Source organism: Fringilla coelebs, assembly GCF_963513975.1.
Source record: "Fringilla coelebs genome assembly, chromosome: 25".
In the NCBI taxonomy this organism is placed as follows: domain Eukaryota; kingdom Metazoa; phylum Chordata; class Aves; order Passeriformes; family Fringillidae; genus Fringilla; species Fringilla coelebs.
This window is the reverse complement of record NC_140051.1, coordinates 5724776-5750328: the sequence shown is the minus strand read 5'-3', so window position 1 is coordinate 5750328 and position 25553 is coordinate 5724776. Positions and strand designations below refer to the sequence as shown.

Below are 25553 nucleotides of genomic sequence, written 5' to 3'. Positions count from 1 at the left end.
GGAGGGCGAGTCGGTGACAGAGTTGGGGACACGGGGATGGGAACACAGGGGACACGGAGGGATGTTCTTTAATTTCTGAGTGGCTCTGCGGAAATAGGGTTGCACAGAGATCGCGGCCAGCGGGCGTCAGAGCGAGGGGGGACGGGGATTCTGGGGTGGGGCAAGGAATTCACAAGGAATGAGGACCCTGGGGAGGGACAAGGATGCTCAGGAGGGACAAGGAAGATGCTCAAGGAAGGGCATGAACCCTGGGCACAGAAACAGTTGGGACAGATGAGCAGAAGAGGAATGAGGGCGGTGGGGAGAATGTGGAAGATGCTTAAGTGGGGCAAGGATCCTGGAGACAAGGACAGCTGGGAGGAGCAAGGATGCTGGGAAAGGACAAGGATGTCTGAGAGGGATGAGGTGATTGAAAATGAAGGGGACAGTTGGTGGGGGACAAGATTACATGGGGGGGACAAGGACACAGCGGATGAATGAGGGTGCTGGTGAAGGACAAGAAAGGCTGGGGGACAAGGATACCTGGAGGGTGGAGGACATGGAGGAAGGACAAGGATTTCTAGGGGATTGAAGATTGCTGGGGGAAGAGGACACTTAGGAGAAACAAGATTGCTTGGGAGGGACAAGGACAGTAGTAAGGGACAAGGAGGATTGTTGTAGGGGGATGAAGACAGTGGGGACACTTGGCATGAGGGACAAAACAACTGATGAAGGATGAGGACACTCAGGAGGGCTGAAAAGCCTGGGAATGAGGATGATTAGGAGCGACAAGGACATTTAGAGGGAGCACAAGGCCGCTCTGGTGGCATGGGAAGGATGAGAACATTGGGGAGAGACAATGATAGAAAAGATAGGACAAGGATGATCAGGAAGGACATGAACTATCAGAGTGCACAAGGACAGTTGGAAGGAATGGGAATAGTCAGTGGGAATGGGGTGGTCAAGTGGATCAACAACCCTAGGGAAAGACAAGGACATGGGGTGGACAACAGTGCTTGGGCTGGAGAAGAATAGTTAGGGGGGATGGGGGTGCTGGTGAAGGAGCAGGACACTGAGGGAGGATAAGGGTACTTAGAGGGATGCAGACTCTAGGAGAAGATGAGGATGCTGGGGAGAAATGAGGAATCTGGGAAGGGATGGGGATGCTGAGGAGGGATGGGGACACTGTGGAAGAAGGAAGACACTTGGGAAGGACAAGAAGGCTGAATGAGGAGGGACACCCACCCACCTAGGTGCCACCCACCCTTTTTGGGTGGCTTTTCCTAGTAAAGAGCCCCTGTTTGGGGAGCTGCCTAATAAAGCTGGATTTTAGCTGAGCCAAGGGGTCTGGCCTTGCTGTGTCCTGCGCCCTGGGGACTGCCACGCTCCTGTCCCTCCTGTCCGCAGCTCACCACCTTCCCTGGCCCAGGGGCTGCCAATCCCTGACCCTTGGCCACCTGGAAAGCAAAGGAAACATTTTCCAACACCCTGCAACACCTCACCACCCCCAGTGCCCACCATCCTGCACTGGGGCTCTGTGCACCGTTCTGCGAGCTGCTGTTCACGGCTGCCTCTGTCCTGGTGCTCTGTGGGACCTCCAGCGCTTTCCACCAGTCCCAGGTGGCAGAGGGGATTCCAGGTGGGAAGACCTGCTCCAAGGGTGATGGTGGTGGTGAGGGACCTGCAGGGAAGGAGGCAAGAGATGGTGGCATCACCATAGTGTCCCAATGAAACCATCTTCCTTGAGTGTAGGGGTTCCAGTTGTGGGTTTCTATGGGTTGGGATTGAAGGCACTTGCAACAGTAGTTCATATTGAGACTCAGGTGTTTATTATTTCTTATCACTAAAACAGTCTCACAACCCTGAGTTCTCCAGGCTTTCATTAGAAGGCACAGAATGGCCAACAATCTCTTGTTACGATGCCTTTTAAGACTAAACCATCCAATTAAGAACTGACACCCAGATTATTTTCCCTTTTAACCCAATAACTGATCCCACAGAGCCCACAATGGGGACTTTTCTGCCCAATTACAAAATGCCACCCAAACCCATGGAGAAGAAGGAAGAAGAAGAATGAAGAAGAAACCCAGGACAAACCCTGTGCCCTCCATCTTGCTTCCATCCACAACACACTAAAAATCCCAAAACCTGAATTTCTCACCAAGTGACACACCTACACTGCTCTCTATAATCTATTTCACACTTTTGTGGATTCCAGTTTATCTTGAAGTCTGGGAAACTTTCTCCATGAATGAGGGTCACAGTCAGAGCTCCCCTGGGGGTCAGGGCACCCCAGAGCAGACAAATATTCCCTGTGTGCCCTGGGTTTGCACACTTGAGAAGGTGACAATGCTCAGGGTCAGAGAGGGGGTCCAGGGACCTTCACTCACCCCCGTAGGCGCCGTCAGTGTCCTCAAGGCTGTAGCAGAGGCCATCGACAGCCACGGCCAGCGCCCGGGCGAAGCTGGCGTCCAGGAGGAAGGAGCCGTCGCAGGAGCTCACCAAGCTGCAGCGGGTGCTGGCAAAGTTGTCCTCCGAGACAGACCCCCAGCCGTTCAGCAGTGACCCTCCTGGTGAGCCCCCCGTTGCTGTGTGCTCTTCCTCCTCCTCCTCTTCCTGCTCCTCCTCTTCCTCCTCCTCCTCACCTAGCTCAGAGGCCGGTGGCCCATAGATGTAGCCGTAGGTGTGCGGTGGTGAGAAGGAGCGTGGTGTGGCTGGTGCTGGGGGTCTGTGGGGAGCACAGTGGGGTACTGCTGGCACCAGGGGATGCAGCAATCATGGGAGTGTCCCGGGGGGATGGGGAATACCTGCAGCAGGTAGTGTCCTGCTCCATCTCCAGGACCTCAGCCACCTGCTGTTGTGTGAGGACCCCGTCGCTGAATGCTGGCGAGAGGCGGCCGGTGGCCAGGGACATGTCCTTGGTGTACCTGGTAGCCAGGAATATGTCCCTTGAGTGCCTGGCCCCCAGTGACATGTTCCAGGTGTGGCTGGTGGCTGGGGACATGTCTTTGGGATACCTGGTGTCCAAGAACATGTCCTTCTGGGGACCAGTGACTGGAGACACCTCCTCGGGATGCCTGGTGGCTGGAGATGTGTCCTTGGGATGCCTCACTGCTGGTGACATGCTTTCAGGGTACCTGCTGCACAGGGACATGTCCCTTGTGTGCATGGTCACCAGTGATGGGTCCCTGGGGTTCCTGGTGGCCTGAGGTATGTCCTCAGAGTACCTGGTGTCCCAGAGCTTGTCCCTGTGGTGCTCGGGGACTGGTGACATCTCCTCAGGATGCCTGCTGAGTGGGGATGTGTCCCTGGGGTGCCCAGTGGCTGGCAATGTGTCCTTGGGATGCCTCAAGGCTGGTGACATGTTTTCAGGGGACCTGCTGCACAGGGACATGTCCCTTGTGTGCATGGTCATGAGAGATGTCTCCCTGGGGTATTTGTTGGCTGGGGACATGTCCTTGGCATACCTGGAGGCCAGGAACTTGTCCCTGCAGTGCCTGGTGGCTGGGGACATCTCCCTGGGGAGCCTCGTGCCTGGGGATGTGTCCCTCGGGTGCCTGCTGGCTGGGGACATGTCCTGGGGGTGCCTGGTGGACAGTGAGATGTCCCTCTGGCACTTGGCTACTGGTAGTGGGTCTCTGGGGCACCTGGTGACCAGGGAGGTGTCCTCAGGCTGCCTGGTGGCCAAGACTGTGTCCCTCTGGTGCTTGGTAGCTGGTGATGGATCCTTGTGGTGCCTGGTGGCTGGTGACATGTTCCTGGGGGTCCTGGTGACTGAGGACACCTCCTTAGGATGCCTGCTGTCCAGGAACATGTCCTTGGGCTGCTCAGTGGCCAAGGACATGTCCCTAGGGTTCCTGGTGGCCGGGGACACACCCCTGGGGCTCTCAGCGACTGGGGACGTGTCTCTGGGGATCCCAGGGACTGGGGACATGTCCTTGGGATGCCTGGTGACCAGAGATGTGTCCCTGGGGCACACGAAGGTCGGGGACCTGCAGGTAAAAGGGTCGTGCTGGGTTTTGCAGCAAAGGGTTGGGTTGCAGGGCACCCACCTGTATGGGGACACCCAGACTCACCGTGTCACTGGGGGGTGCCAGGCATGGGGTGGTCTCGGGGGTGTCACTGGTGACGTGGTTACACCAGAGGCCAGAGAGGGGCTGCCCCGAGGTGGTTTTGGAGAGCTGAAGACTGGCAGCCGTGGGTCCCTGCTGTCCCTCATGGCAGCAGCGGTGTCACCCTCGTGTCCCCTCTGCTGAGGCTGCCTGGCTGCCAGCCCAAAAGCTGTCCCCCACTCGCCTCCAGCTCCAGCGACAGGGATGTGGCTGGGGCCAGCGACGAGCACCGGGGTGCTGTGCACTTGGTGCAGCTCTGCGAGGGGAGTGAGGGACACAGAGCCATGGGGCATCGCCCTGGTGTCCCCCCTGTCCCCCCACGTGCCCCCCACACCCACCTCTCTTGCGAACACGCTCCCAGGGCGCTGGGTTTGGGGTGCTGGGTGAGGAATGCACCCCGGGGTGCCCCCCACCACAGCACCCCATGTCCCCGAAGGGTGGCGGGCATCCCCCATGGAGGCTGCTGTGGATGGGGGGCGTGGGGGGGCCAAGGCTCGGCGGCTCCAAGGAGAGGGCTGGAAGAGTAAGAGAGGTCAGGGCACCCCTGAGGCCATGTGTCCCCTGTCCCCTCTGTCCTTGGGTCTGTGTGTCCTCGCTGCCTGCAGACAGACAATGGGGAACACCAGTGGGGAGCCCCCATGGCACTGGGGGTCCCCAGCATAGGGTGGGGGTCTTGGGTACACTTTGCTTGTCCCATGGCACTCTGTGGGGGGTCCTAGGCCCGGGCTGGGGGTCCTGTTGCAGCAGGTCAGGGTTCCATGGAACTGGGTGGGGATCCAGTGGCATCACATGGGATGGATGGGGGTCCCATAGTACTGGTGGGGGTTCCATGGCAGAGACTGGGGGCTTGATATAACTAGGTGGGGGTCCCAACCCTAGTGTTCACTGGAGGGGTGGGGGTCCCATGGCAGTGGGTGGGGACACCAGTCTCCACGGGGCTCACTGGAGGGGTGGGGGTCCCTGCCATCACTGCCCAGGAGCCGGCTGCTGAGGCTGCTGCTGCTGCTGAGGTTTCGGGGGGCACAGCTGGGTTTCCAGGGGCCACCGAGCCATGGCGAGTCACCAGCCACCAGCCTGCAGGGCAAGAGGAGCTGTCAGTGCATCAACCCCCACCCCACCAGGGACCTGCCGCGTCCCCCACCCCATGGCCTCTCACCTGTGGCGAGCTGCAGCGTCCTGGCTGGCACGGCGCTGGCAGAGGAGAAGGAGGAGGGCGAGCAAGGCCAACCAGAGCATGGAACCAGCGGCTGCGATGACAGCAGGCTGCCGCAGTGCCTGCACCACCCTGCTGCTCCCTGCTGCCAGCCCTACAAGGGTCCCAGCAGTGTCACTTCATGTCACCACCGTGACCCCAGCCGCATCCCACCTTGCTCTCCACTCCTACCCAGGACTCCACACGTGGCATTACTGGGGACCCCCAGCCCTGCGCTGTTGAAAGCTGCCACCTGGACACAGAATTCGGCCCCGGGGTGTGGGAGGAGGTTTTCCAGGCGGCGGGTGGCTCCATCCACTGTCCTGTTGGTGGGATGCTGCCAGCCCTCACCCATTGACCAGACCTGGCAGACACCAAGAGGATGTGTCCCCTTAGACCATTAGCCTTGATGGACCCCATTGGATGGACTCCTTCAGATGAACATCCCTTGACAGACTCCCATTGATGGATCCCCCATGGACCGAATCATTGGATGGGTCCCCTTAGATGAATCTCCTTGATGGACTCCCCTCGGAAGGACCCCTTTGGATGGGCTCCCTTGCATGCCCCTAGGATGGACTCCCTTGGGTGAGTATTTCTTGGGTGAACTCCCATTCTCCCATTGATGGACACCCCTTTGGATGGAACCCTTGGCTGAATCCCCTAGGCTGGACTCCTTTGCATGAACTCCCTTGGATGCCCCTAGACACACACCTGGGAGGGCCCTCCCCTTTGGCTGGCCCTTTTGGATGAACCCCCTCCTGGACAGACTCCTTGGATGGTGCCCCCCTTGGACAGACCCCCACCTTTGACAGGCTCCCTTTTTGGATGGATCCCCTTGGATTGAGAGTCCTTGGCCCGAAGACCCCAGCCCTGCCCCCTTGCCCCACTGCCCCAAACCTGGTAGCCCCGGATGATGCCATTGTGTGCTTCAGGAGGAGGTGGCTCCCAGCTCACGACCACGCTGCCGTTCCCTGCCTCAGCCTGGCTGACAGTGACACGCTGGGGCGCTGCACTCGGCACTGCCGGGACAGGGATGCTGAGACCCCTGGGACCCCCAGCCCACCTCCCCATCCACCACCCCGACATGCGGGGGACACACGACGCACCTTCCTCGGGTATCCAGAGGTGCCTGCTGTTGCTGTCTGAGCCCTGCGTCCCTCCGGTGTAGGGTCGGACCTTGAACTCGTACTTGTAGCCCCTGCGGAGCGCAGGGATGATGGCGCTGAGCTCCCTGCCTGCGTCGTGCTGGACCCAGGAGGTGGCGACCGGGAGCAGGCTGCGGTACAGCACCACGTAGCCCACGGGCACCGGCACCGGCATCAGCATCTGAAGGAGATGGGAAGGATCCCAAGTTAAGCTGGGACACGGCGATGTGTCCCGTCCCGCCCTCCCCTGGGGAGTGGCATCACACCGACCTGCCAGCGGAGCTGGACAGCGGCAGTGGGCAGGGCGGTGCCGTTGTCCAGGTGCAGCCGCACGGCCAGCAGGTCCCGCGGGGCAGGGTCCTGCTGGCCCGTTGCCGGCCGGTCTGTGAGGCAGAAGAAGGAGAATGGCAGCGCCAGGCAGGACCAAGGTCCCCAGGCAGCTGCCCAGACACCCCCCTCAGATACCTGCACATGGAGATCCTGATGTCTACCTGGATGGACTCACTCAAATGAACCCTTTTGGACAGACACCCTTTGATGGGTTTGTCTTGAATGGACCCCTCTTGGACGGGCCCCCTTTGATGTGTTGCCCCAGGGGGCAGGATCCCACGATGCACCCCTCCATGATGTCCCTCCTACATGGACCCTTTGGATGGATATTTCTTGTTCTATCCCCCTTTAATGTACTCCCACCTTCCACAGATCCCCTTAAATGGCTCCATAGATCCCCTTAAGCGCCTGATGGGTGTTGTGCCCCTGGGAGGAACTAGGTTGGCTGGATCCCCTTTAGGTGGGTGATTTTGAATTAATCCCTTTGGATGGACTCCCACCTCAATGCATTTCCTTAGATGGCTCCACTTATATGGACCTTCTTGGATGGATACTGTTGGATGGATGTGTTTAAATGACATACCTTTGGAGTTCTCCCTTTGATGGATCCTCTCAAATGACTCAACTGGATGGACTTTATTTGATGGATGATGGATGGCCTTGGATGGACCCCCATGGACAGACTGCCCTTGGATGAACCCCATTAGATGGACCCTGTCAGGTGGATCCCCTTGCATGAACCCCAAGATGGCCCTGGGTGCCTGTGGTGGTGGAGGCACTGACCCTGCACGTGCAGGAAGGTGCTGGCGGCGGCGGTGCCCAGCTGGCTCTGCGCCGTGCACACGTACGCGCCGGCATCGGCGGCCGTCACGGCGTACAGGCGCAGAGTGTGCTCCCGGTCCACCTCGTGCCTGCGGGTCACCAGCTCTCCATCAGCCTCGTCCCCACGCCAGGGATGGGACCTCTCCCCCTTGCCACCACCTACCTGCCCCAGGGCAGGTCTCCGTGCTCCTTGTGCCACTGCACCTGCGGCGCTGGGTCGCCTCGGGCGCTGCAGCCCAGCTCCACGGTGCTGCCAGGCACCGCCACGGCGTCGCTCGGGTGCCGCACGATGCTCGGCTTCTCTGCATGGGGACATCGAGGGCATGGCACCATGGCTGGGTGTGACGTGCCCACCGCCTGTGGGGGACCCTTGGCTTACCCAGCACCGAGACGCGGGCGCCCCGGCTCTCCCTCTTGCCTGCCGCGTTGGCCGCCACACAGATGTAGAGACCGGAGTCGCTCCGTTGTGCCGATGCCACCTGCAACTTCCCCTTGGTGACTGTGTACCTGCCACCTACCAAGTCCAAGGTCACCCCGTCCTTCTTCCAGGTAATGTAGGGTTCGGGGTACCCCAAGGGGGGGACACAATCCAGCTCCAACGCTTGTCCCGCTGTGGTCACCAAATCACCCGGCTGCAGGCGGAAATTGTCCCGCAGCACTGCGGTGGGGAGGGCACATTGTGGGTGGGGGGAACGGGATTTTCTGGTGTCTCCCCACCTGCATCACCCACCCACCAGGTGTTCTTACCAGCTGGAGTTTGGGGGGCCGTGGCCACGCTGGGGAGGCGGCAGCCTGTCGGGTGACAAGGAGGTGGGGGGAATGCCAAGAGGTGCCCCAAGTGGGCACGGTCTGAGATCCGGGGTGGGGCAGGGGCAGGGTTAAGTTGATTTTGGCCCCCGTGGGCTGCACTCACCTCCGTGGTGCAGGGCGGCGAGGCAGAGCCCCAGGCCCAGTGCTGTCTCCCAGCCGCCCGCCATGCCGGCCCTGGCCAGCCTTCCCGTTTCCTCCCGAAATCCCGGTTCCTCCCCGCCTGCACCGGGGCTGGATCCGGCCCCGGATGGGGGGGTACAATAGCCGGATGCGGGGGCCGGGAAATGCCGAGGGGGGGGGAAGGTGACGGTGAACACAAACATCTCAGCCATCCTGGGGCAGTGGGAGTGCCCGGCCACGGTGGCACTGGCAGCACTCAGAGACAGCAGAGTGGGGGACACCAGTGGTTAATGAATTTAATTAGTCAGAATAAATTCCCCTTTTCCTTCTCCATGTTCAGAGGAAGACAAATTAAGAAGAAACGGGCTCTCAGCTGAGGATGCCATCGGTAGGTACCAGAGGGAACAGCCCAAGGTCTCCCATGCATTAAAGTGCCAGTTTGAGCGCCAGCCAAGTGTCTCGGGTTTGTGTGGTCTTACCTGTCAGCCACTTCTCATGTGTCCCCTCCACCCTGGGGGACCCCTGTCCCACAAAGACACCCAAGGGTGCCACCACCAGACGGGTAGTACGTTTAGTTTATTGGTTAGTAGCGCACCCCGAGCACTCCGGGGTGCCCCGGCACCCACCCCGGGTACCCCAGGGCCCGGCTCGCTTGGCCGGCCGCTCTCTGCTTTTCATCCTAAACCTATTTCCCATGAAGGCCTGGGGAGAGACAGCGCCGTGTGCCCCAAAACCGGGGGATTTTCACAGAAAATCCTACCATGGCAAAGGGGCAATGCTTGGACCAGGGCTTCCAGCCCACGTTTAGGGGACAGTGCAGCCGGGGAGCTGGGGGGCAGGAGGGAGCCCCCTGTTTAGACCGCCTGATGCGTGTTGTGCCCTTGGGCGAGCTTGTGTGCCAGTGCATGTCCCGCTCCATGCATGGGGCTGTGCCATGGCAGGCACCATGCTCTTGCACACACGTGTGCGTGCAGGGTCGCTGGGTGTGCAGTGTGTGTGCTCCCCGCGTGCGTGTGCACGCCCCAAGCATGCTCAGCTGCTGTGTGCTCGCTCTCTCCACAAGCACCACACAAACCCTGTGCAAGCACAGCACACGCGCTTTGCACACTCACTGCAGGCTCCATGCATGTGGAGGTGCAGCCAGCACTGCAGGCTCACTCTTACACATGCTCTGAGCACACTCAGCTGCTCGCTTTGTGTACACTCTTTCCACACACACCATGCACGCTCTGTGTGTGCTTCGTGCAAGCACTGCACACACCCTCTGTGCTCACCCTCTTTGCACACTCGCCACACGCTGTGTGCGTGTCCCGTGCAAATGCTGCGCACGTTCCCTCCCCACACTCCCTGCACACTGCACGGGCGCTCTCTGCATGGACTCTGAGCACTCTGTGCACGCTTGGAACACACACACCGGGCTGGCAGGCTCACAAAGGCCATGCAGGCTCAGTGGACACTCTGCACACTCCATAAACGCTCTGTGCACACTCTGCAGCCTCAGCTGCACGCTCCGTGTGTGTTCTCTCCATGGGCGTGTTCTCTTGCACGTTCTGTGCATCCTCTTCGCACACCCTCGTGCCTGCCCCCATGTGCACAGTCCATGTGCACTCCTGCACGCTCCATGCACATGTGCAGCGCTCCAACGCTCCTCTGCATGCTCCGTGCACCCTCTGGCACGCTGTCTCCGTGCACTGATTGCATGTTCTCTCTGCACACGCGTGTGCACACTCGTCCCGGCGAGAAAGCCATTAAAGCGATGCCCCAGGAAGATGGGGGACGGAAGAGGGGAGCTCTGGGTGGGATCAATAGGAAATTAGTGACTTTACGCCGAGCAGAATGACGCCCAGTGGTGGGAGCAGGGCTGTGCCGGTGTCCCCGCTCGCTCGGTGGCGGAAGTGTGGCCGTGCTGGTGTCCCTGCCCGCTTGCACGCTGCCACCAAAGCGCGCCCAGTCCCGCCTGCTCAGGCACTGATCTCCACGGCGTTGGCCTCCTCCTGCTCCCGAATGACGTGCACGCCCGCAGTCCGCAGCAGCCGCGGAGCGCCGCGGGACCGCGCCGGCGAGCCCGGGGGTGACCTGTGGGTCCGCGTCGAGGCGGGCGAGCGAGCTGGCGAGCGATGGTAACGGCGAGTGGAGCGCCCCACTGGTCCCGGCGAGCGGCCGGCTGCTGGTACTGGCGAGCTGGTGTAGCCGGGTTCCACCGTGCCGCGGGGTTCAGGCAGTGAATCCTCCTCCGCCTCCGGCGAGTCCTGCCGAAAGCCAAGAGGAGAAGAACGTGGGACATGTGCGAGACCCTGTGCTGGGACGCTGCCAGCGTGCTACTGGTGCTACTGGTGCTACTGGTGCTACTGGTGCTACCGGCTCTCACCTTATCTTTAAGGATGTACAAAGCCACCGGGTTCTTGCGCTCGTGCTCGCCGCTCCGCGGGATGCCTTCGGCTGTGTGGAAGCAAGGTGCTGCTCACCATGCCAGGAGCATTGGGGTCCCCCAGCCCACCACTGCCACGCCAGGCCGGCACTCACCCTCGTGCTTCAGGCGCTCCTCGTCCTGCTCGGCGTAGTCAGAGGTTGGTTGTGTGTCTGCTTGTCGCTTCTCCCTGGAAAGGGGCAGGGGATGGATGGGGCAGCGCTGGCATCGTGTTAGAGGAATGGGGGGAACTGCCTGTGGCTCATCCAGGGATGGGTCAGGTACTGCAGGGATGGGATGGGATGGGATGGGATGGGATGGGATGGGATGGGATGGGATGGGATGGGATGGGATGGGATGGGATGGGATGGGATGGGATGGGATGGGATGGGATGGGATGGGATGGGATGGGACAGGACGGGATGGGAAGAGATGAAATGGGAAAAAACAGGATGGGACCAGACAGGATGGGACAAGATGGGACAACCCCTTTTGTCTCCCATGTTATCCCCACACATACTTCTTGGAGGGTTTCCAGCAGGCACAAACTGTCACCAGGGTGACAAGAAGGAAGATGCCGCCCGTGGACAGGATGATGTACAGAGAGCTCCGGCCTGTAGGAGAGGAATGAGGGGGTAGAACCCCCCAAAAATTTTTAGCTGAAATCATCTGCAAGAGATGGCCAAACCTGGAGTGCAGGAGGGGAGAAGGGATGGCATACGGTAGACAGTGAGCTTCACGGGGACACTGCGGCCGTGGCTGATGGGGTTCTCCACCAGGCAGCTGTAGACATCATCATCAGCCATGAGGACACGGGTGATGGTGAGGATCTTCTGGTCAGGGGAGAGGAGCAGGCGGGAGTCGTTGCTCAGCGGCCGCCCGTCCTTCAGCCAGGTGTAGGTGGGCTTGGTGCCATTCTCGTGTGAGCAGTTGAGGGTGAAGAACTCACTGAGCTCCAGCACCGTCGAGGAGGCCACCAGCACTTGTGGCTTTGAGATGGGAACTGTGGGCAAGTAGAGGAACCACGGTGATGCCACATTTCAGGGGACGAATGGGCTCAGGGACAGGAACAGAGACATCAAAACCCCACCAACTCAAGGTGGCTGAAACCCCCAAAACCACCTCCCAGCTGGAGAAAGCCCTCCCAATACATGCTCAGGGAAGACATCCCATGGATAACCCAGTCTCCCCTGGATGTCCTTCCTGCCCTTACTGTCCACGGTGAGGTTGATGGTCTTCTCGCCGGTGAAAGTGTCGTCGGTGATGGACACCTCCACCTCGTAAGCGCCTTCATCAGCCAGCTGCAGGGGGCTGATGAGCAGCGAGCCGTTCTCCAGCACGCGGATGCGGTCGCGGTAGTCGGGCCGTAGGTTGCCGATGATCTCGGTGCCGATGGACTGGACCACGGTGACGGGTTTGTCCCTCTTCAGCTGCCACTTGACCACCGGCTTGTCGGCGCTGGCGCTGGCGTAGCGCACCGACAGCAGCGCCGCCTTGCCCGCCGTGCCCCGCACCAGCGGCGTGGGGCTGGTGATGTTCACCCCTGCCAGCAGGCCTTGGGGTGTGGGGAGGGACAGCGAGCATGGAGGAAACAGGGAAAGCCCAAGCTGGAGCTGTGCTGAGCACCCCCGAGGTGCCCAGCTTGGGCAAAGATGCACGTGCGACCCCAAAAGTGCTTGAGGGGTGGGAGCCCTCCTGTACTCAGATCAATGCAACATGAAAAAAATCAAGGAATCGCCCCCAAAATTGCTTTGGGCATGGGAGGTGGGTCAATGTGACCTCCTGGGAAGATGCATTATCACCCCCCAAAGCTGCATTGGGGGTGGGAGTGCTCCTGCAGCCTGGTCAATATAATCAACACTTTGCAAAAATGCGTGCATCACCCCAAAAATGCAAGGAGGAGGAGTGGATGGCACACCTCCTGTTGCTAGGTTCTGCAAAAATGCATGTGGTGCCCCCAAAATGTGCAGGGCTTGGGCAGGAGCTCTCCTGTAACCCTTTGCAGAAATTCATCTATCACCCCCAAAAATGCAGGGGGAGTGCTCCTGCAGCTAGGTCGATGCAACCCTTTGCAAGAATGCACACATCACTCGCAAAAATGCAGGGGGTGGGAGGCAGGTCGAGGCAACCCTTGGCAGAGTTTTATCATTGCCCTGCAAAAGCTGCCTGAGAGTGAGATATGCCAGAGCTCTGATCAGTGCAATGATTTGCAAAGATACCTTAATTCCCCCAAAAATGGTGGGGGGAAGGATTTTGTATCCCACCCCCATCCCCATTGGGTGCTCCCGTCCAGACAAAGCCCCCTCAGACAGAAAACTGCATCACGAGAATCTATGCACGTGCACTGCTCCTCATCGCTGGTTTTAAGCCAAAAAAAGCAGGGAGCAAGTGTAAAAACCATGATTTTCTGGGGGAGGCCACTCCTCAAAACATTCTCCCTCTCCAAAACACCTTATCATCCCCGTCCTGACATCCCAGAGGTGCCATCCCTGAGCCCCCCATACGGATCCCGTCATCCCCAGCGAACAAACCCCATATTGAAGAGGAGGGGAGAGTGGGAAAACCAGCTGGGCTGGGCGAAGCGGGAGCAAGAAAGGCCTTAAACAAGCCCGAAAAGTCATGGGACCTATTGGTATGCAGCGTCCGTCCGTCCGTCCTCCCCGGCAGCGCCGCAAACATGCCCCGACTCGCCAAATTTGGGGGATCCCTCACCCCACAGGGAAGGCCAAGGCATGGGATGGGGATGTGGCCTTCAATGCATCCCTGCCCCCTCCCTGTGCGCCACTCTTTAACTGTTTCTTCCCCTTTTTTAACCCTATTCCTAGTTTTTTCTCCACTCTGGATAAACAAAAATTTTTCATTAATAAATCAGGAAATGTTTCATTTTCCTACAGCACCCCTGGCTTAGGGATGGAGATCTCCCAGCCCTTTTCAATGGCTTTTGTTGAGAAAGCCCACCAAAAATCCTGATTTTCACATTATTTTGTGGCACAAATCCCTATTTATTATTTTTTTTAATCCCTGCAGTATTTTTGGGGTGTCCTCACCACAGCCCTGGCTGTTTTTAGGGTCTAAATCAAAGCCAGCAAAGAGCCCAATCAGTTTTGTTTTTCACCCATCCTCCCCATCTGAAGGGAAATGGGGCCTCCCCAGAGCTGCTTTTGGGCACAAACTTTGGTAAAATGGAACAAAATTGTTGAAGATTATTTTCTGTGTCGCCAGACTTGGGTGGGGGTGGTTTGAGGCTCATTGAATTCCAAAAAGTGAGAATTTAGAGAAAAAATGATGGAGAAAATGATGGAGAAAACAGAGGCTTGCAGTGGGATGAGGCAAGCCTAGAAATGGGGTGAAAAATGACTCTTAAAGGCAAGCTGAAGAATAGGAAAGAGAAAATATTTGGAGATGCTAAAAAAAGCAGGAAAAAAATGGGGTTCAGGAAAGGAAAAAACCTGGGGAGAAGAGCAGGAATGGTGGCAGTGCCAAATCCTCCCCCACATCAGGACCTGCTTGGCTCCAGAAAAGTGTTTTCCCCAGTTTTCACTCCAATTTTGCCCCCTTTTTTTCCAGCTCCCAAGCAGAGGGTACGCTCGACAGCGCAACAACCCTCCCTCCAACCCCCCCCCCCGTAGGGCATCACCACCCTCATCACCCCCCCGGCCTGGATATCCCCAGGACCCGTGGAAAAAACGGGAAAACGGTGGGAAATGAAGGGAGCGCTCCCTACCTGCGTGCAGCGCCAGGAGCCAGGTCAGCGGCAGCAGGCAGGGGGGAGCGGGGTGGCCCCGCGGGGCAGCCGGCGCTCCCCACATTTCGGGCAGGCTCGCCCCCCGAATTGCTCCGCTTCCCCACTCCGGGCACGTCCCTCGGAGCTCCCGGCTTGGCGCTTCGCCCGGCTAATTTATTTTTTTTCCCTTTTTTTTTTTTTTTTTTTTTTTTTGTTCTTTCTTTTCTCAATAGAGCCCTGTGTCCTGGTGGCTTTCGCCTCCTCGGAGGCCTCGAGCTGACATTTATTTGAGGAAAAACCACTCAGATTTGCAATTTTTTCCCCCGGTTACAGACCCCCAGTTCCGTGTTTTCCCAGTTCCCGGGACACACTTGGGCTGGGGGGGCATCACCCCATCGAGCCCAGCTGAGGTTTGCCATCCCCTCCGCGGATACTCCAAAGGGATTTGGGCTCTGAACAGCCCATTCAGCTAAATTGGGGTATTCTTTAGGAGGGGTGTTTTGCAAAGCTGAACCCCCACCTCAAAAAAGCTACCCCGCTTTTATTTTCTCTTCCTTTCCCCTCTTCCCAGGCTCTAAAACGAAGCCCGGTGGCATCCAGGCTTCATTCCAGCTCCATGCCAATTAGCGCTCGTTCCCCGGGCACCGCTGAATAGGGCAGCGGGATGTGAGGCAGGATGCCCGGAGCCATTTCCCACCCCCCTCCCGAGCCCTGCCAGGCTCATCCCCCCCGTGAGCCACCGCCCACCCCCGGGGGTCTCCTGGCCCCCAAAAGGGGTCGATGCCTCCGAGCATCCTCTCCCAGAGGGAGGGAGATGCTTTGGGGGAGATGTGTTATGGGGAGATGGTACAGGGGGTTTGGGGGATGCTACAGAAAGAGGCTTTGAGGGAGTTTTGGGCAGACATTAAGGTGAGGCAGCTGCTTTGGGGTCACGCTATGGGGAGGTGCTGTGGGGGGATGCTGTGGGGGGATGCTGTGTGGAGATACGCGGAGGGGGTCAGGGATGCTGTAAGGATATTTGGGAGCGACTGGCACGGGGGCGCTGTGTGCGGGGTGCCCCAGGGATGCTCAGGGGCAGTTCCAGGGATGCTCTGAGGCAGACACGGTTCCTCTGCCCCCTTTCCACCGGAGGGGGGACTCGAACCGGAGACCTCCGAACCGTAGGGGCCGGGGCCGGGGCGGGGGCAGGGGCGGGGCCTGCGGTGGGATATGGCGGGGGGGCGGGGCTTGAGGCGACAGCAGGATGGGCGGGACCGGGATGTTTGTGGGCGTGGCCGTGACTGCCGGGGGCGTGACCGATGCGAGATCGGGGCGTGATCGGGACTTCTGGGGGCGTGACCTGGGCGTGTCGTGGGCGTGGCCTGGATCCCCTTGGGCGTGGCCGGGACTCTCTGGGGCGCGGCCGTGCGGCGGAAGTGGCGCCAGGATTCAAAGCTCCGGTGGCGGCGGAAGTGGCGGTTGGTGCGGCCTGAGGGGCTCCGGAGGGCTTGGGGCGGGGGATTACGGGGGTTTACGGGGCATTTCGGGGCATTTCGGGGAATGAAGGTGCAGAGGCCTCCGGAGGCCTTTGGGGGATACGGGAGGATGGGCCCGAGGCCGTGGGGCAGTGCCCAGGGGCGGTGAGGGGTGAGGAGGTGCTTGAGGAGCGGCTGGTCGGGATGGGGCCGGCGGAGTGCGGGTGCCGGGAGATTGGAGTGCCAACCTCGGGGGAAGGGGGAGCTGGAGGTGGGGGGTACCTGGGGGGGAATGGGGAGAGGAGGGAAGGGGTGCAGTGATGGGGCAGAGGAGCTTTCAGCCCTCATGGGCTGGGGGTCCCCGCTCGGAGCTGCGGGAGGGCTGGCGGGGAGAGGCCCGAGGGCGCTGGGCTGCAGGAGACGGGGCGGGTGCGGGTCGGGTCGGGGTGCGGGAACACACCTGAGCTCTGCTCCCGTCCCCAGGGCCGGGCCCGCGCGGTGCCGGCATGGTGCTGCCCTCGAAGGAGCCGCGCCGGGCGCCCGGGCAGCCCCCGGGCCGGTGGTGGGTGCTGGCCGAGAGGAACCCGAGCGTGGCACCGGTGGGCGCCTGGGTGGAGAGCGCGCCCGGGCAGCAGAGCCCGGCCTTTGTGAGTGCAACCAGGGCACCCTCTGCCGGGGCTTGAACCCTTCAGTGTGCCCCGAAAACCCCCAGCGGGGCCAGAGCCAAAAGGGATCTTTTTCACAGCCTGAGGGCAGCCAGGAACGTGGCTAAAAATAAGAATTTGTTTTAATGTCATTTAGCGGGGTCAGAAGCTGCTGTGATGTCTGTGTAGTCTGGCCTCCCCTTTGCACAAGCCCTCAGCATCTCTCTGGGTCGATCCCCTCCAATAAACTGTGTTTTTTGAGAGAAATGCATTGATTTTAAACATCAGTCAGGTGGGGAACCCAGCCAGTGCTGCTTCTTGCTTTTCCACTCATCCCTTAAGGATATCAGGGAGTCAAGATTTTATTCTGTGTTGCTGATTTAAAAAAAATAAAAATTAAAAATTAAGCTGAGTGTTTCAGGGTCTGGAGCCAGTCTCTACTATACCCTGTTAGAAACACATAAGGAAATCTTCATGGATGCTTATCTCAGGGATTTCTGTTTTGAGGGTTATTCTAAGAGGACTAAAAGTGCATTAAATATTGGATGATGAGTTCAGTCCCCTGTAATTAATGTCTGAATATTATAGAAGCTCCTGCCCTTCTGAGATGATTTATTTCTATATTGTAATTTAAATCCTGAAAGGCTGGGATAATTTATGGAAATCAGTCATCTCCATATTCCACAGGACTTCCATCTTGGCACTGTGGAGCTTCTGGGGGAGCTGATCTTTTCCTGATAGCTTCAGGGGGCCTGGATGCTCTTGGGGCTCCCCATGTGAGGCTTCCAGAGGTGAATGAAGCTGCCCAGGGTTATCTGAGCTTATTTAATACACTTAATTAATCCACAGTAATGCCTCATGCATCAGAGTTGCTGCTGAGGTGGGCAGTGGGTGAGCTGGCACTGGGCTTTTCCCTGAAGCACTGTATTAGTTTCATCCCTAACAGTGTGGATTTTTCCCATCTTGGAGTTTTGTTGGGCTGTGCTGACCCTGCTGTTCCAGGTTCATCTTGGGCCTCACCCCTTTCCTCCATCCCTTCAGTCTCTGGTTTCTCTTGCTGTGTTGGCAGCCAGGAGAGCCGTGCTGTTTTAATTTAAGCCATGGTGGTGTTGCTTGGCAGAATCGCCAAGAAAACAAAATGGGAATTTTGGGTTTTTCAGGTCATTGCTCTTAATCTTTCACTTCAGATGGTAAAGACGTTCTGAAGCAGTGCTGTGCTCTGTGAACTGCTTCCCTGATGTGCTTCCAGCCTTGCAGAACATCAGGCTTTGGATAGTTGAGCATCCTTTAAAGGGAGCAGGAGCTGGGAGCTGCTCTGAGGGTCTCCTTTTTCTTTCCTTCCCTGTGTGTTGCAGAGAGGCAAAGGCAGAGGTGTGCATGCTCTGTGTCTCTAGTCAGACTGAATCCAGCCCATAATAACCCAGCAGATATTGTCCAAGCTGTTATTCCACATATTTTGAAACAAAACATGAAGTTTGCTCTGGGTGCTGCTTGTCTGCCTGGTCCCTCTGGGTGGGGGAAAAGGGATTCCAGGGACACGGGCTGCTCTAGTGCTACAGTTTAGCAAAACCCTGGTGAAATCTGCTTCCACCTCACCCAGGCTTCTGCACTCCGGGTGGAGGAGGAGCTGAAGGAGCAGCAGCGGAAGAAGGCAGCCAGCCTGAGGAGATTCCAGGGCGAGGTGAGGCAGCGGGTGAACCGGCAGGCCAGGCTGCGCCGCAGGCTGGAGCTGCAGAAGGCCTATGAAGCAGTAAGTGAGGCTCTGTCAGGAGAAACTCCTCCAAACCCATCATAAATTGGGAGAAACCCAAACACTGGAGCTTAAGTCAACACCTTAAGTCAAGGTGTTAATGAGAAAAAATGAGAAAATCTGAGGTTCCAGACCCTGTGGTGGCAAACAGTGCCCAGCGTGACACTTTGGTTGGTGCTGGAGGTGCTTTGAAGCCTCCCCAGGGAAAGGTTGCTGGCTCCCTCAGGCAACAGCAGAACAGAGTTCTGAAGCTCTCTGAATTGCCTGGAGTTAAAAAACAGCCAGGCAGGAATTGGGAATGATGTGGATGTGTCCTGGCTGCCTTTGAAGCAAAGCAGTTTTTTTGCTTTTTCTTTTCCAATCCCTTTTCCAGAGCAGCCAAGTAGTTTTCAAACAACACTTTCACTCTGTCTCCACATTCCCTTTTCCCCCATGGGCTTGTTTTGGATTATCTTGTGAATATATTTAATTCTTTCTATTCTCAAGTGCTGGGGAGGCTTGCCAGGATCTGACTGTGGCAGAAAAGAGAATGCACTGACATGTCACCAGCTTTGGCCGCCCTTGGGGTGTTTGGGCTGTTTCCATGGCTGGCTAGGGATGTCCTCATGTAACTCTGCTGGCTCCAAGTGGGAAGCCCTCAAATACCCTCAGCCCCAAAGAACCTGATGGAGCCAAAACCTCCCTCCCAAGAAATTTCACCCAAGGGTGGTGAAATGTCATCTTGCTGGGTCATGGCTGGAGATCCCCGTGGCTTTTTCCTGGCAGGTGGAGAGGGAGAGCTGTGCTGCTGTGCAGTACTCGACCTCCTGGAAGAACACGTGCCTGTTCCAGAGCTTCCCTGCTCCCATCATCTGTGCACCCAGTGCTGGCTCTGGCCCAGCCCAGCCAGAAGAGGAGCATGGGGAGCCATTCCAGCAGCAAGCTGCCGAGGTGAGCCCTGCCCCTGCTGTGCTTCCGTTGCTGCTTTGGCATTTGGATCCTCGGGGTTTGAAATGGGGAATGGGCCATGTTTGCTTTTTTCCTTCTGCAGCACATCCCTACTATTTGGGTTTAGCTGTTGAATGAAACGGGAGCTCACACTGTCACCCTGAACGCTGTGGTGCTCCTCAGAGGATCCAGCTGGGTGGCTCGGGCGGCTGAACTGGTCTGGCTGCTGGCAGGCACGGCGTTTTCCCAGCCGTGGCACTAGGTGGTGCCACCTCATTGCAGCTTGTCTCGTGCAGCCCAAAATCTGGGAAAACCTGTCTTCAGGACTGTTTAAGATTTTTTTTTTCCCTAATGGTGATGTTTATGGTGCATTTGGTGGTTTAGAAAGTCTGTGTGCTCGCCTAGGAGCTGGAATTCTTCCAGTTGGAGCACCATGGGATGCGTTCCAGTTGAAGTACCTTGGGGTGGAAAATCACTTCTGGCTGGATACCAAGCAAGAAAATTTGGGATCTGGCATCTCAGCAACCTGTTTTGGGAGCAGATGAGCTGCCTGAATTTCGGTACCTTGGGGCAGCTCTGAAGGACCCTGATTGTGTGTTGGGTCGTGCTGCCTCGAGGGAGCTCCTTGGCTGGAGCAGACTGAGTGGGAGATGTCTCCATGCAGCTGAAGTTGTGCTGTGTTTTCTTTGCCTCTCCTCTGGGCTCAGCTCAGCAGGGCTGTGCAGCAGGTGCGGCGCAGGCTGGCGTCCCGCAGGATCCTGTCCCACGTGTCCCCCGGCGCCTGGAGGCAGGAGGTGAGGAGGGCTGGCTGGGCTGAGGGCAGAGAAATCACTGTGTAAACTGCTGAAGGTTTGGCTCTAATTAGCAAATCCAAAACATAATTCAGGAAGTTTATCCAGCAGGAGTGAAATAAACTGTGCTTTCCTGACGCACCTTGTGGGTAACCCATTTCAGAGAAGGCAGCAGGATAAAGTGTGTGAAAACATCTCTGAGATGAACTCAAGAATGCAAAGTAGATTTTTAAAGGTTGAGATTGTGATCTGGGTATCTGGGAGGAATGTGATGACAAGCCCTCCCTTCAGGTGCCTTTATTTCTTCAAACCTCAACAACTCTTTCCATTGCATCAATTACTTGTTTTGTGTGGGTGGCAAAGATCTGGAGGGTTTTTCCTCACCCAGGGCTGGCTTCCAATAATTCCTAGTGTGCCTATCAAATAATTCCAGGCTACTCTCTGTCCTTCCCAAATGAGAATGGTTGGCATGCAGCTGTTTCCTCAAAGCAGTGTATGGAAAGAGGTCAGTCCCACTTTGTTCTGCTGAATTTCATCCTGCTTTTGCTCCTTCAGTTCTCAAGACCACTTTTGTGTTGTAGCTGTTTTCCCGGTCTCTATGCCAAGACCTTTCTTGAACTGATGTACTTTGGAGAATACCAGGAGCAACCCAGCCTGGTGTTTTGATTTATTGCCTCTGGAGCCAGTTTCCTGCCTGTCCTGTAAATCTTCATTCCCTTCTCTTTTTCAGGTTCACCAAAGGTGAAGTAGATCTTTGCTGATTATCTAGAAACTACCCTTTATAGAAGGGCTGCTCTGGCTCTTCTTTGCACTCTTGGATTTCTGATGAAGTCTGTCAGCTCTGCAAATAGGACTCAGAGAAACACAATAATTATGGTCTCAAAAACCTTATTGCCTGTTTCCAACAGCAAACATCCTTCTTGTTTGAGCTTCTAATGCATTCAGTGGGATAAGCTGATTTATGACCTCACATAAATAATGAAGCCACTGCCCAGGTGAGCCAGAGGGTTACAGGAGATCCGTGGGAGTCCTGGGCAAGTCATCCACAGCAGTGAGAAACACTGGGAGGGGTTTGGGACCTCCTCCCATCCCAGCCTCACTGCATCTCCAGTTAATCTACATAAGGAAGTTTGACAGCTTCCCTGATCTATTCTGGGAGGAATATATTGATTTATTGCATTGCTCTGTTTTATTACTCCATAATATATGAGGAGAAGGAAGCTCCCATATTAACCTAAATCTCTCCCTGTCTGAAGGTTTGGCATGTTCCCACCCTGGCAGGAGTGCAGCATCTTCTCCTCAGGTGCAAAAGGTTGCCACAGACATAACCATGGACCTGACCCCCTTGGTAGAGCTGCCTCTTCTTTGTGCTCCCTGGATTTCCTTGTGCTTTGTATTCCAACCCATTTCTTTGGTTTTATCCCAAGGGTTTTTCACCCAATACTTATAAAAGGCAAGTGGGGTCAATAGCTTAATCAAGATGCTGCTTTCTTCCTTCATCCAGGCTGATAATGAAATCAAAGAACAGAGCCCACCTAGTTCTTACCCTATTTCTGTGCAGTGAACTCCTGAGACCAAATCTGGGCCATGTTTTTAATCAGTTTTGTGCATCCCACATCAGACTTCCATCTAACAGGTTTTGCTTTACCCCAGTGTTGAATTAGGCCACGTCAACAGCTCAGCTGAACCCCAGAGTCTTCTGCTGCTCTTTGCCTGAGGCCTCTTCCTTCTATTGTAGGAGACATTCAGCTTATCCTGGCCTGACTCATGACAAATTTATGCTCATTGCGGCTTATCTTGTTTTCTTGTGGTTTACAGATAGTTTGCAAGGTGGTTTCCTCTTGTGTTTTCAAAAGTCACTGTTAAACTCTTGAGGCTAAAATCTTCTATTTGGTATTTCCTTTTCCTCCCCTTGAAATAAAGACAGACACTCCTTGTGGCCTTTGCTGATAATCTGGACCTCCATAGATTTCAGGGAGCTGTTTGCACCTTAGCTGCTGTTCCTGGCCCAGGGGAGGTCTATCCCCTCAGCTTTAGGAATAACCTGACTTTTTCTTCCCAATAATAGTCCCAGCATTTTTCTCCCTGCTACTGCTAACTCAAAGCAAATCTTTGGCTGAAATGTTTTGGTTTTTTTTTTTCCCCTCAGTCCTATTTTCTGCATTTTTCTCCTTAATTTTCCTTTCTCCCTGTAAAGTGTTGCATTCCCTGTGATAATAATCCATGTTCCTAAGATTGCTGCTCTTTCTCTCCCACCAAGATTTCTTTTCAGGTTAAAAGCATCTAAGGAGTTAATTGCCTGCTTTCCCAAGCAGATACTGGAGTGGTAATTGCCTGGAAATGACCTGTCCAGTGTTCCAGCTCATCCTGTTACTGAGTCTTTGCCTTTGGGCTTTGATGGACAGCTGTAGCTCCCCAGCATGGCAGCACCCAGATTCTTTTCCTCAGTGTCTCATTCCACCAAGTTGGTGTTGTTTTCCACAGTGTCATGTCTTTCTGCCTTCAGTGCTCCACAGAAACATCCAAAGCAATGACCCTTCCCCTCTATTCCCTTGTCCTTACCAAAGCAGCTATTCTGTCATGTTTCTGTGGTAATGAGGGTGATGGAGTAATTCCTATTGTGCCTATCAAATCATTCCAGGCTATTCTCTGCCCTTCCCAAACAGCAGCAGAGCCATATCAAGGAATTCTTGGCATCACCTGTTCTCCTACTGATCCATCCTTTCCCTCTCTCAGCAGTCCTTCACTTCCCTTCCCACCGTGCTGGAGGAAAAAAAGAAAGCAAGGGAAAAAAATATTATCCTGGCTTCAAGCTTGCTTCTGGCATTTTAATTCTTTATTTTGTAGGAAACAATCTGTTGCCTCTCAAAATATTGTGGATTGCCACTGGGGAGCCTGCCCACTTCCCATCTGAAGGAGTGTACTCCGTTCTCGGTGTCGCTCAGAGATTCCAGCTCCTTGCCACTGTGAAATAGTGCCTGGAGAGGTTTCTGCCTTGCCTTCCCTTCACCCCACGTCTGTCCCACTGCTTCTGCAGTTGGGGAGGGCACAGTCACAGTCACCCTGCTACATTCCTGTTTCCCAGCCCTGGTGGCCCATGGTGCTGCTGAACACATGGTGCTGCCAGATCACATCCAAGTGACAGCACACACAGCTTCCTGTGTGTTAAAGCTGCTCCAAGGGTGTTCAGTTTTCCCTTGGCACCAAAGCAGCCAGATTTCAATTCCATGTTTACACTCCTGTCCTCCCTTCTCCAGGAACCAGACCCTTGCCCAGCAGCTGCAGTGCCCATGGAGGAGAGTGAGGAGCTGCTGCTGGCAGGACACCACGATCTGCCTGCTGAGCTGCTGGAGCAGGGCACAGCTGCACATGGCACTGGGCAGGATGATGACTTCTACCTCAAAATTAAGTTTGAAAAAGTAAGATTCATGCAAAGTTGGTATTAAGTGACTCAGATCATAGATTTATTTTGGTATCTGGAAGAGGGTCCTCTTGGAGTAGAGCATTTGCTCCCTCAGGCCTGCTTAACTCCTAAGCCCACCATCCTCAAAGCAGGCTCAGGAGCAGTCCTGGAGCTCAGTGAGGTCAGCACTGCCATTCCCTGCTTTCATGGCCTTGGATTCCTGCCTGCTTGTGATGCCACTTGGCAGCTGCCCAGGTGAAAGCTGAAACCAGGGCATGCAGTCACGTCCTACCCAGAGCCATGCTTGAAAGACCTGAGGGTGGAAGAGATCAAAAGAGATCAAATCAGTCAGAAACCTTGAAAAGAAGGAGGGAAAAAAACAAACAAAAAACCAAAACAAAACCCCAAAAAAACCCCAAAGCTTTGTATCAGGTGAAGGAGATGGCTGTGGCTATCCTGGTGCCTGGGAGTGGCAGGCCCTGCCTAGGAGGTGTTGAGGAGGGCTTGATGTATTTATCCTTCCTCTTTTGTTTTCAGGCAGCTGTTTTTGAGGATCTGGGGGGTGGAAATGGTTCATCCTCATTACCTGGGGTGGTTGGCAAAGGCTTTATGGCTGTGGCAGTGTGTGCCCACCTTTGGCTGGGGATTAGTCCAGCTTGGAGCCAAATACTGGCTGGGCAGATAGGGACACAGCAGAAGTTTATGCTGAGGTTTACACTGAGGTTTTGGGAGATGTTGGCTGTAGAATTCCTCTTACATTTAGTTATTTTTTTTGCACTTCAAGTAATTCATAATAGAAGTTTGGGATGGGGAGATGTGCATCCATATTTAAAGTAAACCAGAACCCTCCTCCAAGGATATGTTTAGAGGTGTTTTGACAAAGCTTTGGTGCTCAGACTCCTGTATTGAGATGTGGCATATCTCTCCTGTTCATGGCCAACCTGGACCCCAGATAAAGCCCATTCCAAGGTGGGTCATCCCACTGAGGTGTGGAGGGATCACACAGAGGCCCTGCCTCCAGTGAAGAACATTTTGCTGGGGGAAGATGACAAAGAGCTGTGGTGATGCTGACGCTGCTCCCTTCCATTGTCTCTCAGGTCTGTGGTGGGTTGGTGAAGGTCTCGAGCCTGCCTGGGCCTCCTGGGAAGCCACACAGTGAATGCCAACCTCCCCTCAAACTCTGGGCTGGTGTTGACCAAGAGGAAACCAGGAAGCAGGTCTGTCCAGGGGAGCCAAGCCCTGTGTGGTTTTGTTTGAAAGAGATTGGATGTTAGGAATGCTGCTGGCTCTAATAAGAAACCTCAGAGGAGCTTTGATGTATGAAACCCTTACTGGGTTTAGTTTGTCAGCTTTTGGTCTCAGGTCTTGGGCAAAGCTACCACGTCATTTTTTAAAATCTGTTGTGACTAAGTGGAACTGTTACCTACTCCTCCTACAAAATCTGGGGTCTCAATAACACCAGAAATTTGAAGGAGAAACAGGCTCCTTTCATTCTGCCTGGCAAACCCATGGGTGCTTGCTGTAGTTGCAAGGAGCTCAAGAAGCTGCCAAAAATGCTTAAAAAAAAGAGAAGCAAGGAAGAACAAAGCCAACTTTATCTTGTTTAAATACAAGGCTGGAATATAAAGGTTTCTTTGCTTTTGGGAATAGCCTCGAGCTCAGCCTGCAGGCCAAGTGGATGATTTCACAGTGAGGGTTTACAGCCTGTGTCCTGGACAGTTTGGACAGTTTGGCTCATGCTAATCTCAGAATGATACAGAATGATGATGTTTCTCTTGGATGCCTAAAGCCAGTGACTTTTATTTTCCTGCTTCCTCATGCCATGAAGAGGAACATTTCTCTCTCCTTTTGTCACCTTTCTTGCAGTTTGCAGTGTAAAATTATGAACAATTTGCATGGTTTTTGTTTCTTACAAGTGTTTTCAAACCATCTGATCCCAA

The 25553-nt window shown here is 55.8% G+C and overlaps 3 protein-coding genes across 3 annotated transcripts; 1 reads left to right on the top strand and 2 right to left on the bottom strand.

The window, feature by feature from the left end:
• Positions 1-45: 45 nt before the first annotated feature.
• ROBO4 (roundabout guidance receptor 4) lies at positions 46-8623 on the bottom strand. The gene is made up of 20 exons (XM_084221540.1): positions 8497-8623; positions 8331-8375; positions 7963-8241; positions 7747-7885; positions 7545-7672; positions 6702-6814; positions 6393-6612; positions 6184-6305; positions 5476-5647; positions 5248-5398; positions 5035-5165; positions 4430-4606; positions 4056-4347; positions 3447-3971; positions 3207-3359; positions 2997-3119; positions 2787-2906; positions 2370-2707; positions 1523-1660; positions 46-1436 (listed from the first exon to the last, which is right to left on the bottom strand). The coding sequence occupies exons 1-20, from the start codon at positions 8558-8560 to the stop codon at positions 1309-1311; spliced, it is 3558 nt and encodes a 1185-aa protein (XP_084077666.1). The 5' UTR covers positions 8561-8623; the 3' UTR covers positions 46-1308.
• Positions 8624-10474: 1851 nt separating this feature from the next.
• On the bottom strand, positions 10475-14864 carry HEPACAM (hepatic and glial cell adhesion molecule; the record flags this gene model as incomplete). The annotated part of the gene is made up of 7 exons (XM_084221542.1): positions 14645-14864; positions 12134-12475; positions 11642-11923; positions 11441-11534; positions 11037-11110; positions 10882-10952; positions 10475-10762 (listed from the first exon to the last, which is right to left on the bottom strand). Exons 1-7 carry the CDS (start codon positions 14727-14729, stop codon positions 10475-10477), a joined length of 1236 nt encoding a protein of 411 aa, XP_084077668.1. The 5' UTR covers positions 14730-14864.
• A 1078-nt stretch (positions 14865-15942) lies between these two features.
• On the top strand, positions 15943-25174 carry LOC311162853 (uncharacterized protein; the record flags this gene model as incomplete). Its single annotated transcript, XM_084221433.1, has 8 exons — positions 15943-16105; positions 16582-16745; positions 18343-18492; positions 19258-19422; positions 20127-20213; positions 23468-23629; positions 24711-24830; positions 25139-25174. 8 exons carry the CDS (start codon positions 15943-15945, stop codon positions 25172-25174), a joined length of 1047 nt encoding a protein of 348 aa, XP_084077559.1.
• Positions 25175-25553: the final 379 nt, after the last annotated feature.

Excerpts from the sequence above, each read along its gene's own strand:
- ROBO4 (XM_084221540.1), bottom strand. The coding sequence starts at position 8,560 with ATGGCGGGCGGCTGGGAGACAGCACTGGGCCTGGGGCTCTGCCTCGCC. Across the intron at positions 4,348-4,429 it reads GGAGCGTGTTCGCAAGAGAG|AGCTGCACCAAGTGCACAGC; the intron begins GTGGGTGTGGGG and ends CTCCCCTCGCAG. Across the intron at positions 3,120-3,206 it reads GACAAGCTCTGGGACACCAG|CAGGTACCCTGAAAGCATGT; the intron begins GTACTCTGAGGA and ends GTCCCTGTGCAG.